General features: G+C 42.9%; 1 protein-coding gene across 1 annotated transcript in view; it reads right to left on the bottom strand.

Annotated features, from left to right (window-relative positions):
• The window catches only part of ptprga (protein tyrosine phosphatase receptor type Ga), a 426,424-nt gene extending 412,542 nt beyond the window's left edge, over positions 1-13,882 (bottom strand). The window contains exon 1 of the mRNA XM_061041506.1: positions 13,252-13,882. Coding sequence (XP_060897489.1) covers positions 13,252-13,345 — 94 coding nt within the window. The 5' untranslated portion in view covers positions 13,346-13,882. The remainder of the gene's footprint in view (positions 1-13,251) is intronic.
• Positions 13,883-16,779: the final 2,897 nt, after the last annotated feature.

Genomic DNA, 16,779 nt, shown 5'->3' with positions numbered 1-16,779 from the left:
ACCTATAGAGTAGCTTTGCATGATTTCGAGCTAACTGAAATTCCTTATTTATCTCATTCTGGCTACAATAAAAACCTTCATTTCAGCCTCTGCCTGAAACGGTTTCATTTCAGCTGCCGTTTCTTTAATGCCCCCTCCACACGTGCCCACTTTCTTCTTCTTGGCGAGCTCTCTGCAAGCCTTCTTGGGGGCAGAACGCTGCAGGGCTGCCAGGCGAGGGCTGCTCTCCAGTCCTGGGGGAAGAGAGCCTACGTGAAGAGTTTTCACCGGCTTACGCAGAGGCTTGAAGCTGTCTCGTGGAATTCTTTGTTTCATATCAGGGAATTATTACGTGAACAGAACAACCAGTTTAGCGCCCTCTGCGGACTTCTCCTGGGATTACGCCAATTTACTCATGATCTGAAACTATGCCCACGTTTAATATCGGAACTTCTGTTTTTTTGCACTCCCACGTCCCATGTCTTGCCGCTTGGTTTGCATCAATAAATGTGACCCCTGTGGACAAAGCTGTATGCCTCATCTCTTTGCTAATGTTTTTCTTTAGATGTCCAGAGCTTGGATTCTGTCTGAGAATCTCATCCTGCTTCTAGTTAGCAAATCACTCACTGTGGATTTTCTTGGAAAATATTAACAAACAAATGCAAATAGCAGAATTGACATGCAATATAAACTCTATAGAAATAGTCAATCCTCTAGACATGATTGGATTTTCTTATGTAAGTCAAATGGTGGCATCATTATTCGTTTAAACCATTTCCTCCACCAGTTAAAAACTCCTCACAGTAACTTTAACTCTCCATTCATTCAAGGGGAGCCACTCCAAATGTTGAGTCTTTTTTTAATCATTATTGGTTTGCGCTTCAGGCGTGATGCACACTGAAGAGATTTGCTTGAATGTCATCCCACAAGATTGTGTACAACTGTGAACACGGTAGATCAAAGATATGGTCACTCTAATCGATGTATAGATTCAATAATGCAGCTACGCTTTTTACCATGTTGCCCTTAGTAACAACAGAATGACATACAGTCATTTAAAGGACAGCTGAAGTTGGCTTTATTATAGATATAGCTGACCCTGTGCCTCTTATCCAATCTAACCTCTGCTTCTCGCAGAAATACATCGACTACATCCATCATATTGGTCCAAAGCTCCACCATCGACTTTAGACGGATCACAGTTGAATGGCTCTATGGAGTGGAGCACAAGACGAGAAATGAAAAACTGAGCCAAAACGGAGGTTTGTCCTCCCTTTGTAAATATTTGATCAAGGTAGAAATCCTGGGCAGCCATGAGACGGAGATTGGAGTGCAGGCATTGACTTTTATTTGGGAGCTGCTTATGTGAGATTGGGGAGGAAGAGGGGAGGGGAGGGGTGGAAAAAATAAATAAATTTAAGGAGCGGGAGGCAGGAAAGCTTTCAGGCGAGGTGGGGGCAGTCTGTGGTGAAAGAGGGGGGAAGGGGTTGATGGATGAACATTCCCAACAGCGGCCTGATTGAGTGGTAAAACAAGCCTTATGAATTAATGCTTGGTTATAATCCAGAGAAAGCCCACTGACAGCCACGGCCCAGCTGAACTGCAAAACAAATTCGGCTTTTTATTTATTTATTTTTTTACAAACAGAACTTACTCTCTGCCCTCCCTTTGGAGAAGAGCTTCATATAAAATCTGTTTGGTTATGAGAAGATTTTACACAGTGATTTAGAGTTTACTCAAGTAAAACTAGGACAAATGTCCTTAGCCAAACTGTTGGGTAAACACCAGGCAGATGAAAGCACTTCATAGTTATCTCAACAGCAAACTGTGACCACAAGTGAAAATACAACACCAAGTGGACGAGTGTGAATGGATTTAATTGGGAAATGTGTGTTTTACAGCTCGAGAATTTGTCCATGTGTATTTTGGAGAATATGTTTGCTATTTCGTCTTTTTTTTAAGTTACAGGGCCTCATTTATACTGTGTTAGCATGCTAATACTAGCATATTAGCATTAACACAAAAAGGTGCAGTTAATGCTGATAGAAAGTGAATTAGTTTTTCAGCCTAGTGATGGAGCTGAATAAAAGAAGACATGGTCACTTGGTGACAGTAGGTAGCGGGGAACTGACGTCATACACAACACATGCTAAAGCTAATTAGCAAAGTCTGTTAACAAGTATACAGATAACACTAACTCAACGATAAATACTCACATTAAGAACATTACCCTTCCAACTATATAATACATTGCAAACAGAAGAATATAAGATACAAACTCAACTAGGATAAATCACCATGGAAACAGAGGAAACATTAAATGTTGTGTCATGAGTCAACCCTCTTTAAATATATGAATTCACTCTTTCTCTCCAGTAATTTTCTACCATTTGGGTGCATCTAAAGCTACATCTAATGCTCTATAATGTCTGTAGGATGTATTCTCAATAGGTACAATGAATGTTTTTTTATTAAAATTAATGAACTTTTCAAATATGTTGAGGTTATACCCAAAGGGACAAGGTTTATGATCTGAGCAAAATCTAGGGTGTGCAAAAAATTGTTGAATACGGCTATGACAAAATGACATACCATAAATTAATATGTGAGTGTGCACACTAGTACCGTCTGGTGCATTATTCTCTCTCAGAGGGAAGGATGGATGTTCATCTTGGTTCTTTAGATTGGCGCTAACACGTAAGGAAATTGCAATTAAAGGGCTAACAGAATTAGCATCACGATTGCGTTGCTGTTAACTTGAGAAAGTATATATTCAAACAAACAACGTGTTAGGAGTGTGTTTCCTAACATCTCTACAGTCTGTAACGCTGGAGCTGAATCATTGATTGGCCAGGTGGTGGCCTGTGGGCTAAATGAGTTTAGCCCAAATGATCGACAATCATGCCATGACACCAGTCACACATTAACACTACAGAAGTGAACGAAAGAGGAACTTACAGAGCTGTGAAATAAATAAGCCCATTTCGAGATATTGCATGTTTTTCTTGGAATTTTTCAGCAGGTTGCCTCTCTATGTTCTACCAAAATGTAAAACAATCTGTTGTAGGTTCTTTTTAAGTATAATCTTTATTGTAAAAGAAAGGGAGGGCTAAATCCAGTTTTCCCAGAAGCTGTCCCTGGTGCTCATTATCTTTAACCAGGTCCTCCTGTCTTACTTCTGTTCAGTGTGTTCATGTGTTTTTAACAAGTAGAAGAAGTGCTTTTCCTTCAAACCAAAAGACAAAAACTGTCCGCCAAATTGTCGCCTTCCTTTCTATCCATCTCCGCCAACATGCAAGCTAACATCGCCAACATCAAATTGACAACATGTCAACTAATCTGTTAATCTATTAAGTGAGTATAGCGCTCGTAGAAACGTGATACTGGTCATAACATTTTGAATTGGTATTCTCCAATATTTGTTCAAATCTGGTGAATATCTTACTGCCCATGAGGATAATTTTTTACTGCTTTCTTACAGTGGCCAGATCTCAGCAATTAACCCACTGCGAGAAAGATGATTATCACTGACGGGAATGATAGCCAACATTACAAAAAAAATTAAAAAAAAGATCCAAGCTGTAAATAGAGAGAGCTCGCTTTCCTCTCAGTGTCTGTGTCTCTGCCAAAAGTGGCCGTTTATCTTCATAAAATTATAATATCCTGTTTATTTTGTCATTAAGAGCCAAGGAGGGAAATATTAAACGGTGTCCTTCTGTGTCCTCAACACTTCAAATCAACTTTTGAGATTCCGCCTGAATCCTAATTTTCATCGCCCAATTCATTAATGACTTTTATTGCCAATGCTACAATGTGGGCCCTGAACAACTGTAAAATGTGTGTTTGTGTGCAAGTGTGTGTGCTTAAAAGCACATACAACTTTCTGTCCTAGTAAGTAATGGGATTAAAATGTAATAGCCATTAGTTTGGGCTGTGTTCAGAATAATAACCCGAGCTGACAGTAAGAAGTCGGTGTGAGCAGAGAGAGGGAGAAACGACGAAAGGAATCAAACACTTCAGTATGAATAAAAAAGAAAAGAACAAGGGACGGAGAAGAAGAAGTAACAAGGAAAAGAAGGAGGAACGGGAACAGAAGACAATGACATACGTAATTATGCGATTACTGAAAAGGTAAAAAAGAAAAAAAACTGGTTAAAGGCACAGTTTGTCAATTCTGCCACCAGGGGGCTCTCAATCAATCGAACAACAATAAAATATGACGTCCAGGCTGGCGGGGAATCATGGGAGTGGTTCTCTCTGCTACTCCCCCCCACCCCCTGTAAAAAACTAGCTCTGAGTCTACCATAGTCAAGACGACCATTTGAGGTACGGTAAGTACTCAACCAAAAATACAGAACAGAGGTTTAGTACATTTTTTATGAATTTAGATAATTTAGTGTAAATATTCCAGAAAAAATCTCTACATATTGTACGTTTAATTGGAGACAAAAAAAAGAAAATAGATTTTAAAAAAGAAAGGGATCAAGTATAAGACGCAATGCAAGAGTGGGGAAAGAAGAAGTATCTTCAGTAGGATTGAAGGAAACAGAGGGAAGCAAATAGAAAGGAAAGGTAACAAGGAGGGAATTGGGTGGACAAAAAAAATGTATTTTATATAAGTTAGAAAGAGTAAAAGTTTATTTCAACAAACACATGAAATAAAAATGATGAGAGAGAGTCAAACTGAAGGAGGTCAGAGAGGATGGAGGAAAAGCTTAAAGAAAGGAATAAAGAGGATGAGGAATGACAAACTATCAAATAAAGAACGAGCGGGAGCAGGAGACCCAACAAAACATAAACAACACACATTTCAAAAGGAATAAAAGGAAGAATGGGAGGTGAATAAAAAAGGAGTCAAATGAGGAAAGGAAGCTGAGGTTGAAAATGTTTAAAACTAAAATGTTGAGTAAAACATGAGGGCCGCTGTCTAACTGGCTCACCATATCATAGTACCACGGTGACATTTCTTTCACCTTTCTCAGGGAGAAAGCAGCTGCTTCCATTCCACTGTCAGCGGGGATGACTGATGGAAGTCGAGTGAAGTGCATTTCGCCATTCAAAATGAGAAAGCATTCTGGGAAATGGCAGGAACACCCATCTACACCTTTCACCAGTGTATCGGAGAGCTGTCACAGCTCCAGAGTGAATGGCCACCTATCAAGCCTGACAAAAGAACACAAAGTGTCTAAAAGTCCCGACGTGCCAAGGTGGCAGCGCGGAGGGGGTGGGAGGCGGGCCCCGCGGTCAGAATAACCACCACCTGGCAACCGCCGGCCTGCCTCTCTGTCGGGAATATCCCGTCAAATTGCATCTTTCTGCCTCCAAAAATGACTGGGCCAAGTCACAAGTGTCAACGCCGGGGACAGGTGCGGCGTAAAACCCCTCTTTGGCTTTCGTCATGTCCGTTTGTTTTTCCCCCCGTCTCGTCTCCTCCTCTCCTCGCCTCACCTCGCACTGTTTGTTTAGTGTCGCCATCGGTTAGTCTCGTCAGGCTCCTCGTCGGCCGACAGCCTGTCAGTCTAAGCTCCTTTTAACACGCAGCAGCCCTGCACAGTGACACAGAAGCTCCCCTGGCATCACGCTTAGCAAAATGAAAAGGAAAAAGAAAAGAGGGGGGTGGGGGGGAGGGGGGGGGGCTTGGCTGTGTACACCTCTCGACTCTCATCAGCATCTCAAGCTGTCTTTGTCTTCCTTTTTTTCCCTCTTTGTTTTTTTTTTCATTCCTCTCTGTGTTGTGTTTCTGCCTGCACGCAAACCAGCGCCTGCCGGGGTAACTTGAAGCATTTTATTGGTTAACCAGGAGGGGATGGAGACAAAAGAAGAGAGAGGTGTAGAGGATTTGTTGCCATGAGTGCAATCATCTAATCTTGACTTCTGTTGATCTGTCCTGCAGGGCTCCGTAAGGCTTCATGTTTTTGTACAAATGCAGATTCAGTAGATATACGTTACCTTTGAGAGATGGATTTTTATTTTCTAACACGGGTCTATATGAGTGTAGGGTCTACATCTGCTCATTTTGTAAAGGGTCTCTTCACACCGATTTCATACTCCATGTTTAAATGACTCTAAACGTTCTACATTTAGCAGCTTAAAGTAAAAAACATCCAGCATTTATATGCATAACACGGTATGTGAGATGATGACAACATCAGGCAACATCGCAATTTATTAGGAGCCGGGGTAAAATTAGTAAACCAAGTGGGCTGCTGCGATCAGGCCGTAGCTTGTTGTTGTTTTCAGAATCCTCATGGAATTGGTGCTAAATAAAAAACACAAGAACTACAGCTTAACTAAAAAAAACGTACAGCACCTTTAAACTTTACGGATTTCAGGGGTTAAAAAAATACTGAAGGAAATAACTCTCAGTAAGAAACATTACTAATGCAAGCTTTGGTTAAGTTCTCACTTTCTGTATTTTGATTTATGCAATGGATCAAATTCTGAATTTAATTTAAGAATTGTTGCTTTTTGGTGACCTAACCATCAGCCACCTCTTTGTTGGCGTACAACTCAGAGTTTTTTAGCCTCTTTTAGCTGCTTGTTTTGGATTTTTTTACTACTAAGAACCTTCCAGTTATCATGTTTACAGCAGGAGCAGACAGCTGTTTTCAGCTCGGAAACATCTGGAACACTTGATGTTCACTTCCTGCACATCATCAACCAGCAGACGGACAAAGTATTAGACAAGCACACGAAGAATTTAGACGGTAAAAAGCCAGATAATCCAGTTGTTTTGTTTGTTTGTTTGAAATCAGAGCAACACATATTGATACTGTGGAACAAATATCTTTCTGGACATCAGAAAATGATTATTGTTTTTCCCCTCCATGATGTATTAATAAGAAAATTCTAGAAATGATTTGCTGAAAGTATTGAAGTTTTTTTTGTCTCTTTTAGCCACTTGTTTTGGTTTTCCTTGCCTTAAAAAAACCCTCTCAGCCATTTTCCGAGGGCTATGTTAAGTATACTGTAAACTACCTGCCAAGCAGACAACAGCAGACAGACAACGCTAAAAAACAAGGGCATGCATACGGCAGAGTTCAGCAGCTAAAGGACCAGATTTATTTCAGGAGTCGGTGGAGACCAAAGCAGAGCTAAAAGAAAAGTTGATATTGGACTTAAATTCTTCTGGTGGCAGAAAATGACTCCAAATTAAAAAAAATACGCTGTTGCTCCATACCTGCTGTATGTGCATGAGAAATGATTTGCCAAGTTTTGGGGGATTTGATACTCAACCCCTGAGGACAGGCGTAGACAAAGGTCAGACTCATTATTGTTTACAAATCCTTCACATTAGCATATTAGGACGTTACTGAAAGAGCGTGCTTAAAAGCGTGCTTGATGCTGGATCTTTTTATCCAGGAGTATTAGTCAGACGAATGTATGAACTGCCTGCATCAGAAACATGATGGTGGTAAAGGCGGGGGGGGGGGGGGGGGGGATTGAACATATGGCAGCTAACACAAAACCATGCCTGAAGCAAAGAAGAAGAAGATTTAGCAAAACAGAATGAACAAACTGAGAGAAGGGGAAGAGTTAAGGAGCAGGGGAGGGGTGCAACGATGCTTCCTGGAAAGAAGCTCTCACACAGGCCTTACTGGGCTGAAAAATTCAGGATGTACCATCCAGGAGTGGACTTAATTAAAACAACGAAGCAGAACAATGGTAGAGGTAGAGGAGCAAAGAAAAGAGTGGTTGTAGGGGGTTTGGCCTTATTTTCAGCAGCCCATTAAGTCTGGAAGCGATGGGGCACTGCAAGAGATGAAGGCCAGGTCTGCTTCCACTTTCAGAGTATTCTCCCGCTGCACGTGAGAGATGAGATTATTAGATGCAGAGTAAAAAAAAAAAAAAAACAGATGAGAAACGAGACAAAAAAAAAACAACACGAGGCGATGCTCCATGCTCCACTACACGCATCATATCCCTGTGATATCATTAGCGCCTCTGCACTTAATATCATCATTACTATTGTTATCATTATCGGCCCCATTTATCTTTTAGTTTCCCCCTTTGTGCAACAAAGCGGCATCATTTCCTGCTAAAAAATCGATAGCACAACAGAAGGGATGTTTTCTCTTGTCTTTTTTTTTTTTCTAGTTATCTGGCTCCCGATCCCTCTCTCTCTCGCTCAGCTTCCTTCTAATGACAAGTCGACAGATACCGAAGCAGCATCCTACAAGGATAACTGCCTGACACCGGCACCTCTCTCCCGCCCCCCTCTGCATCCTACATGCACACACACACACACACACACACAAACAAACATGACACCGTATCTTTTAAATCAATCTATTAAAGGAGAGCCGGGGTTGGCGTCGGCCGGCCCCCGCGCTCGCGAGATAAAGTGAACCGTGAGCCGACGTGCAAGCCACAGTGGAGGGGCAGATAATAGCTCGGTGAGCACCATGATGATGATGATGATGATGATGATGATAATAATGTTTGCAACCGAGAGCCACGACGCATAGCCAATCCGGTCCCCTAAATGTCAACCCCCCCCCCCCCCCCTTATCACTTTGACAAAAAAGGCTGCGAGAAAAGGTTAGAGACCAACACTCTCGTCTTTTCATCCTTGGATTTAAAAGAATAAAAAGGTGCACGATTTGCGCATCCACACACTCTGCCAGGAGAATTAAAAAATAAGGGGCGTAAGGGGGGAGACGGGGATGGATGGAGGGAGGGGCGAGTGTGTTTGTGGGGGGTGATATGATGTGCTAGCTCAGGCGCTTGTTGTGAGATTACAATGACTGTTCTGTTTTTCCTCACACAGCCAGGAGCGACAGGGGCCCCATTCATTTTTCACAGCAAAGAGCGACACATTGAAGGCCAAACATCTCTTTTATTTCCCTGTCTCTTCTGTCTTCCTTCTTTCTTTTCTCTCTCTCTCTCTCTCGTGCGTTTGGTTAACCACCCAGGGCTGAAGTGCAGCGCAGTGACAGGGGCGTGATGCCTCGATGCTGACACCGCTACGCTGCAGACGGAGAAGAAGAAAAAAAAAGGAAAAATGATGCCCCCGTGTCAGCCATAGCAGACGCCCCCCCCCCCCCTGTGGTGATGTTTCAGTGCTTTCCATTCCCAAAAAAAAACAAAAAAACAGATGTTTGCGAGGCTGCAAAACCGGCCATTATGTGGGCGACCGGGGGGGGGGGGGCACGTTGGCAGCAGTCAGGTCACTTTTGCAGACACGACAGCGCTGCATAAACTTCCTGTATTTCTAACGGCTGAATCGCTGCTGCTGCTCTACAGGGAGCTGTGACATTATTAGGGTGGACTCCAGAGTAAACAATGCACTCTACTACTCTTGGAAAGCGCCGAGGATAAAGCGCTCATCCACCGCTCCTCCTCCCCGACAATGCAGGTTGGAAGCAGAGGCAGTAATTGCGAGCATCATAATAGCCTCCCAGCTTCAAAGATGAGCTGGGTGCTTTAGGAATCAGAACGGCTCCAACGTGAAGAGATGGTAAATAACTGGTGCTTTTTCTCAGTCAGCTTCTATCGTCCTTTTATGAACGATAATATCATTTTAATCCATCCACATTTAACTCAGGAAGGTTAAATTATAAAAAAGGGAACTTTGATGATGAGGCAGAAAAAAGAGATGTGGTTAAACAGTCACCCTGAGTTTGAACACAAGGGCCTCCATATCAGAGATAAAAATCTGATCCATCATGACAAAGCACCAGAATAAAACACTCAACGACAACCATTTTATAATTAACTGTAAACGTCACTCTCTTAAAACTGTGGAATGAAAAGCTTAGTGATTTTCAGTATCACAAATACAGCTTTCAAACTTATTGTTCTTATAATTAAGCACATCTACACGGTTATAATTGTCAAAATACTGATATCATTTTCTCAAATAAGCTGAAATACATCGGAAACAAAGTTGAAATAACGGATTTTACTCTTTTTATTGTTTTATTTCTCTTGAAAATGTAAACTTTTAGGAGTCCATGTGACACAAACAAGGACCGATGTTAGAAAAAAGTCTGCAGAATTCCTCAAAGATGCATGTGTATGGATGTATTGATGTGTATTTGCAGACGCTCTTCTTTCGACACCTTACTAATAACAATCTTGAAAAAGAAAAGTGTGAATCTTTGAAAACATTTTCCACTCTCACCACATAACCTTCAACTTTCCCCCCCCCCTTAAATCCGCCTATAGATCCTCAGCCACCAAATCCATCCGCATACGCATGTGGCCCACCGGTGACTTTTTTTTTTTTTAATAGAAAGCCGATCCCTTCCCTTTCCCCGTTGCTTTTCATCCCAACCTGCAGCTAAGAGCCTTATTCATTTTTTAAAGAAAGAAGAAGAGAGCCGGCTTGGAGGCAAGAAGAGCGGGAGCTTGAGAGCCTGAGGATGATCGTACCCAGCAGGAGAGAAAGCACACTCATCTCTTGTCTCTACAGCATCATATGCCAGACGCTAACATCAACCAGCCTTTCCTTGAGCTCGCTCCGAGCCCGGGATCATGACGGCATGCGGTCGAGTCAAGGGGAGAGGAGGAGAGAGAGAAGAGGTCAAGTAGAGAGAGAGAGGGGGGGGGGGGGAGAGATCATCAAGGTTTGACGTCTAGAAGGGTGGATTTGCATGCCGGTGACGATGCCCACTTTCTGCAAAAGCCTCACAATCTGAAAACTCAGTTCCTCTGTGCTCTACCTATTCAAAGCTTCTATTTATTTTTTAATAGATATTTTATCTTTAATGTCTCTTCATTTCCTCTCACAGCAGGTAGTGTTTTCAAATGAACCATGTTTTAATCTGCAAAGCCTACATGAATGTATTTAGCTCTTGACAACATTCATTTGCATTGTTTAATTGAGATAAAGTCACTAAAACGAGGGAGTTTAAAGCTGCTGTTGAGCCCGTCATTGATCACTGATCGTTGCATATTCACTCAAACGTAAAAACTGCATCTTGTTTCATTCCTCTAGAATATTTGTTACATGAGACTTCATGTTCAAAAAGTACAAAAAAAATGGATTTTCTTCAAGGACCAGCATGTGTGAATATTAATCCTCAACCTGTGGGAATATTTGTTTCCCCATCCTATCAATCCGTCAGAGCCATCCATCTCTCACAGCGGCTCTCCCTCCGTCACTTCTCGGCTCACTTGACTTGATTTCTCCTCTCTAGATTCGTGTTCAGATTCAATGTGCGACACAAGAGAAGAAAGGACACCAACATTTTTTTTAAAAAGAAAAACCTCCAACAAGAGAGTCGCGCATTGAGCGTATTAAAACTGACATGGATGTGTTGGAGCAGTGGCTGTGTTGTGCGGTCAGCAGGGCAAGACACTCTCTCTTTTAATGTGTGTGTGTGTGTGTGTGTGTGTTTCATGTCATCTCTGCCGGCTCAAAAGAAATATAAGAACTAATCTAGGCGAGGCTGGAAAAAAAAAAAAGTAGGCTAATGCTGTCTGACTAACCGGCTCTGTGATAACGTGTCATATCTATAGACAGCTACAGGGCTCCGACACAAGCTTGCTGAATCTTAACACTAGGCTGGCTCTTCAAACTTGAGGGAGGGGAGGGGGGCAGGGGGGGGGGAAGAATCCACATTTCCATCAGAGGGTCTAATGGAGTCATTAATGCAGTACTCTGATTTGGATAAAGAATAGTGACTGAGCGGGTCTGAGTTCGTTCAAACCGGCGATGGGTTCACTGCTCTTCATCTTGAGGCTTTAAATGTTATCATTATTTATCTTTCAGTCTTTTGACGAGCTGATTACATGAACTGCAAATACTTCTCTGGCAATCTACAAAACCACGTTACAGATGCATCTTTTCTTTTAAACTTGGTTATTATCTTCTGAAAGTTCCCCCTAAAAAACAGCTGAATAACACATCTGGTGAGGAATCATCGGGACATTCAACTAATCGTCCAACTTCTATTTTTAAATCTTTTTTTGGGGGGGGGGGGGGGGGGGTGGGCGTGAAACTGATGCTTCCACAAAGGAGCGGCTTTACTCTGGGACTGCCATGAAGTAACTGGGGTTTTGAGAGAATTTGCTGCAACTCGAGACTTTTTACACGTGAAGCGTCTTGCGTTGGACGGCGGGGGTCACAAAGTGTTTGGAAGGTCATTTCTAGAAGTCTCTTCCGGCTGGATGAATAAAGTGGATATAGACAGTTTTGTTCAAGGTCAAGTTTGATTTGTTATGTGTGTTTTCCGGCTGATTTCTCCTCTTTGTAGTTTGAGTCTAAAAGCGAACAGAGACGGTGTGTTGTTTTCTCTTCAGGTGTTCTATTCAGGTGTTGTCTCCTAAGGGTTTTCCACTCTGAAGGTTTTGGACATGACTCGGACTGAAGCAGCTGGCTTCCTCTGATGGAATTCTACTGAATGTAGGAAAGCAGTTGTTCACTTAGATTACATAACAGCTTTAGATTAGCCCAATTAGATGGATTTAGGACGCTTTTTTTCACCACTTTAAATGAATCTAGAGTCAGATCTTTTTTTGCGGGTCTCCTCTGAGGGATCTGCATGTCAACCCAAACACACACACACACACACACACACACACACACGAGGTCTGGTTTTTTCCCCTCTGCACGGATTTGAGCCTCAACTGCAATTTGCGGGTTGTGAGTGTGTGTGTGTGTGTGTGTGTGTGTGTGTGTGCGTGTGTGTGTGTGTGTGTGTGTGTGTGCGCGTGTGTGTGAGTGTGTGAAGCGACTTCACAGCCCTGCTGTCTTGCTTCAGGCGGTGAGATAAGGGCTTTGGCTAACGCGCCGCCGGGCTGACAAGACATCACATCTTTCTCTCGTGTTTTTTAATGTACCCACAGCACCGAACCAGCCGCCAACCTGCCGTGCCTTTCTGCTCCATTAATGGCATCCTGGAGCATTGTAATGTTTCCCCCTGTTCCGATCGCTTTTGAAGGGTGAAAAAAGGGAACAACAACCGGGAGGATTTCTGGAATTAAAAAGACACGGCATGCTCCTGTGATAAAGTTGTGCTTTGGATTTACACGAGATTGTTCACTCAGTAGCATTAAAAAAATATATTGCACTGCTTCTTGCCTCCCCGGCGGGTTTCCAGTCGACGTGCCGGTGCCGGGGAAGCGCGTCAAGTCACAAGGCATGAAACACAACCAGCCAGTGCCCCGTTACAGGATACTGAATGCACTGACTGTATTCTACCAGCATATTAAAGATTTCTTCCTCTCTTGGCAATGCCACACTGATAGCCACATTCCTTCATAGACACGAACACCAAAAAAAAAAAAACCCAGTGTTTGGACTTGTAAGGGTGCGAAACTTACCAGGATGACAGTCGGCCCAGAGAAGCACGCAGGCTGGCAAAACGAGGGAGAAAATCCACCAGCAGCAACAGCACGATTGCAGTAACCTCCACATGGTAGTGTTGTGCGCGTCGACATGCAAAACAATGACCAACAACAACTGTTGAGTTTTTCCCTTTTTTTTTGCGGGTGAATCAGCGACGCCTTCGCTGCGTAAAAAGCAGCGCCGGAGACGCAGCGCGGACGGAGAGAGCTGGGCACGGTGGAAGGTGAAGGGCGGGAGAGAGAGATGTTTAGAGGTCCAGTCAGAAAGAGTCTTTTCGTCCCAAAATCCCCCCGGTATTCCTGGAGAAGAGCATAACACTCGGATAACGGATGGTGATGGAGGCAGCGAGAGAGAGGGGGAGAGAGAGCGCCGGCTGGAGGGAGACTAGCAGCGATGGTCCACGCAGCGCGTCGTTGCTCCTGCGGCTGCGGCGGCGGCGGTGGAGGCAGCAGCGCTCGTCGGGCACACGGAGAGGGGACAGTCGGTGTTGTCGGTGGAGGTGGTGGAGAGACTCTGGAAGCTTTCCATTCCTCCGTCCGTCCAGGAAGTAGCGTGGGAGCCCAAGTCTGGCAGAGACTTTAAAACAGTCTTGAAGAGAGAGAAAGAGAGAGAGATGGAGAGAGAGAGGGATGAGAGGAGAGAGAGAGGGGGGGGGGGGTCATTCCTCTGGATCCTAGCGCCGGCTGAGAGAACGCACAGTCGCTCTGTTTAATAGCACGCACATGTCCCATAATAATAGGTAATAATAGATCTGCGCTCTGCAGGCGGTGCCGGGGCGTTTTGAATCTGATAATGACCCAAATATAGATCCACATTAGAAAAAATCTGCCATTTCTTAGCAGTCATTTGTCCGAGAAGGAAACCCTGCCTGGAAGTCTGTTCTGATTTATTAGATCTATTGAATCAATCATGAGCATCATTTAAGGCAATGCAAGGTGTAGTAGTCTCCACTTAAGGTATCCCAAGTAGATAGCCATGATGATTCATGGCCAAAAGGCAAGCAGAGATGATTGAATAAGAATGATGCGTTTATGTCTTAAATACAAGGCTGGTAAAAAAAACAAAAAAAAAAAAAACATTTGTGACCTTATTGGATTTTTTTTTTATTGAGGGGCTTTGTTACACAATTTCTAATTATGAAAATATTAACTGAGGTGAGAAAGGAGCAAAAATGTGTACATCTCTCTCATGCCCCTTTTTTCATTCTTCGCAAAACTATAATCCTCAAATTTTGGGTGACCAATTTGTTGAAGCCGTGTGAAAGTATTCCCGACACTTTATCATCTCAGAGTCTATATATTGATGTTTTGCCACACTTTATTGGTGTTTGAGACCCAAAATATATCATTTGGCTTCGCCGGAGTCAGTAGTGCATCTAAGGACAGACGCACCTGTTGGTTCATTTTAGACACACAAACTTCATGGGTAGGGTTCGAGAAAATAACGTTTTTTGGTTAAAACAGTTGCACCACTCTTTCAAAAAGGTTTCACATGGACAGACTTTCTCCAGCATGTTGGGTAACTCGCCTGTAGTTTGGGCTAATCCATCACCTCTGACTGACTCTCTAAGAACAGAGGCATGGCCGGACTTGTTTTACAGGGGTGGTGCAAACTGGGGCACCGACTTACGCAGGGGTGACATGAAGTTTGTGTGCATACACAAATAAATGAATAGCATTGATTCACCCTTTCTAATCCCCACTGATCATACTTTACCTACTGAAATAATCTAAAACGATGTGATATTCCTGTGTATATTTTTATACTTTAAAAAGTACCAAAACAAAGTGACAAAAAAAAACAACTAATAAGCTTAATTTATTGAGTAATTAGAAAAAAAGTTTGCTGGCTGCAAAAGCCCAAAAGGTTCCATTAACACCCATGTTAAATGTCTTTTTTTAAAGCAAAAACAGGCTGGTTCAAAAATGATCAGGAGTTTTGTGCATGCTCCATATGTTGATATCACGTGTCACATGTGTGCTGTTTAGCTGTGATGTCTTACTGTGGAGATCTCATGCCAGTATCATGATGTAATATGTCACATCACAGAAGTGACATATGACATACATGTCATACAGCTATACCACAGTTAGCTCTAGGGTAAAATAGACACTGGGGAAAATGCACTGTGAGGGCAGCTGCAAGTTCTGCAAACACCCTCGATACAGCAAGGATGAAGTAATGCAAAATACAGATAAAGCTAACTTCAATCAGACTGCTCCCCTTCCAAGCTTAGCACGGTCTAGTGTGATGTAGCAGGAAGGTGAAACGGCTAACAAAGGGTTCAGGCTAGGCAACAAAAATCAGATGTTCCCACATGTTACAGAGACGAGACTTTGCATTTAATTAACTCTGTTTTTCAATACTGGTCCTGCACAGGGATCCAAGTGCTGCCCTGCCTGTTTGAGATGAGTCCCTCTTCCAACACACCTGATTCAAATGAAGAGGTCATTATCAGGCTTCTTGATGACGAGGTGATCATTTGAATCGGGTGTGTTAGATGAGGGAAACATCTCAACCACGCAGGGCAGTGGGTCCCCAGAACCAGGAATGAGGAAAACTAAACTGATGCCCATGACTGTAAATATGTGTTTTATTAAAACTGGGCCGCCGGTAGCCTAGTGGTTAGTGCGCGCGCCCCATGTACGGAGACTTAAGTCCTCCAAGCGTGCGACCTAGGTTCAAATCCGACCTGTGGCTCCTTTCCTGGATGTCTGATCCAAATCTCTCTCCCCCCAATTTCCAAGTCTTTACTGTCCAATCTCTAAATAAAGGCACAAAAGACCCCCCAAAAAATAAACCTTTAACCTCAACATCAATCCTTTTTTTTTGGAGATTGGGCAGAAAAAGAAACCACAGTAAAGGTCAAAGTTCATCTTATTGTGTTTTCTGCTTTGCCTGTATTGCTGGTTATCGAAGCTCATTCAGACAGCTGAGTCAAACAAAGTCAGAACTCACTTCTTCCTGGATGTCTCCTCAGCAGGGGGGCATGTGGCAAAAGCTTGTGAGAGGTCAGAGCACCTGCTTAAGAGCTGCAGGAGCAAACCATTAGAATCATACGGCGGGGGAGTACAGGCATAAACAATATATATGAATATTTTAAGTTTAAGTGTTTGTGATTTAATTACAGGGGTTTCTATCTGTGTAAATATTCTGGTTTTTTTTTATCAGATTTCCATATGGTGTTGTTTTTGTGTTAGTATTTGTTATTTGATTATTTGGCTGTGATTCCACTTCCTTGGACTTGTCCACCTAATTAGCGACAGCAGGAAGGGGACATAAGGAAGGTATAGATGCTTTGGGAAAGGTTTGGTGAATTCAGTGTCACAGAGCTATTCTGACCCACACTCCAATCCAGAGGGTGGCAGTAATGCACTTGCAAGTACTTTGCCAACTGTCATAAAAAAGAAGAAGAAGAAGAAGAAAAGGTTTACATTTCTTGAAGACCACTGGTATATATCCGAGAATTTAACCGAATCAATTCGTAAATTCATTTGAATTAT

This window comes from Labrus mixtus, chromosome 7 (genome assembly GCF_963584025.1).
Source record: "Labrus mixtus chromosome 7, fLabMix1.1, whole genome shotgun sequence".
NCBI classification, from domain to species: Eukaryota; Metazoa; Chordata; class Actinopteri; order Labriformes; family Labridae; genus Labrus; species Labrus mixtus.
Note: the sequence above shows the minus strand (reverse complement) of the source record. Positions and strands in the feature narration are given on the sequence as shown.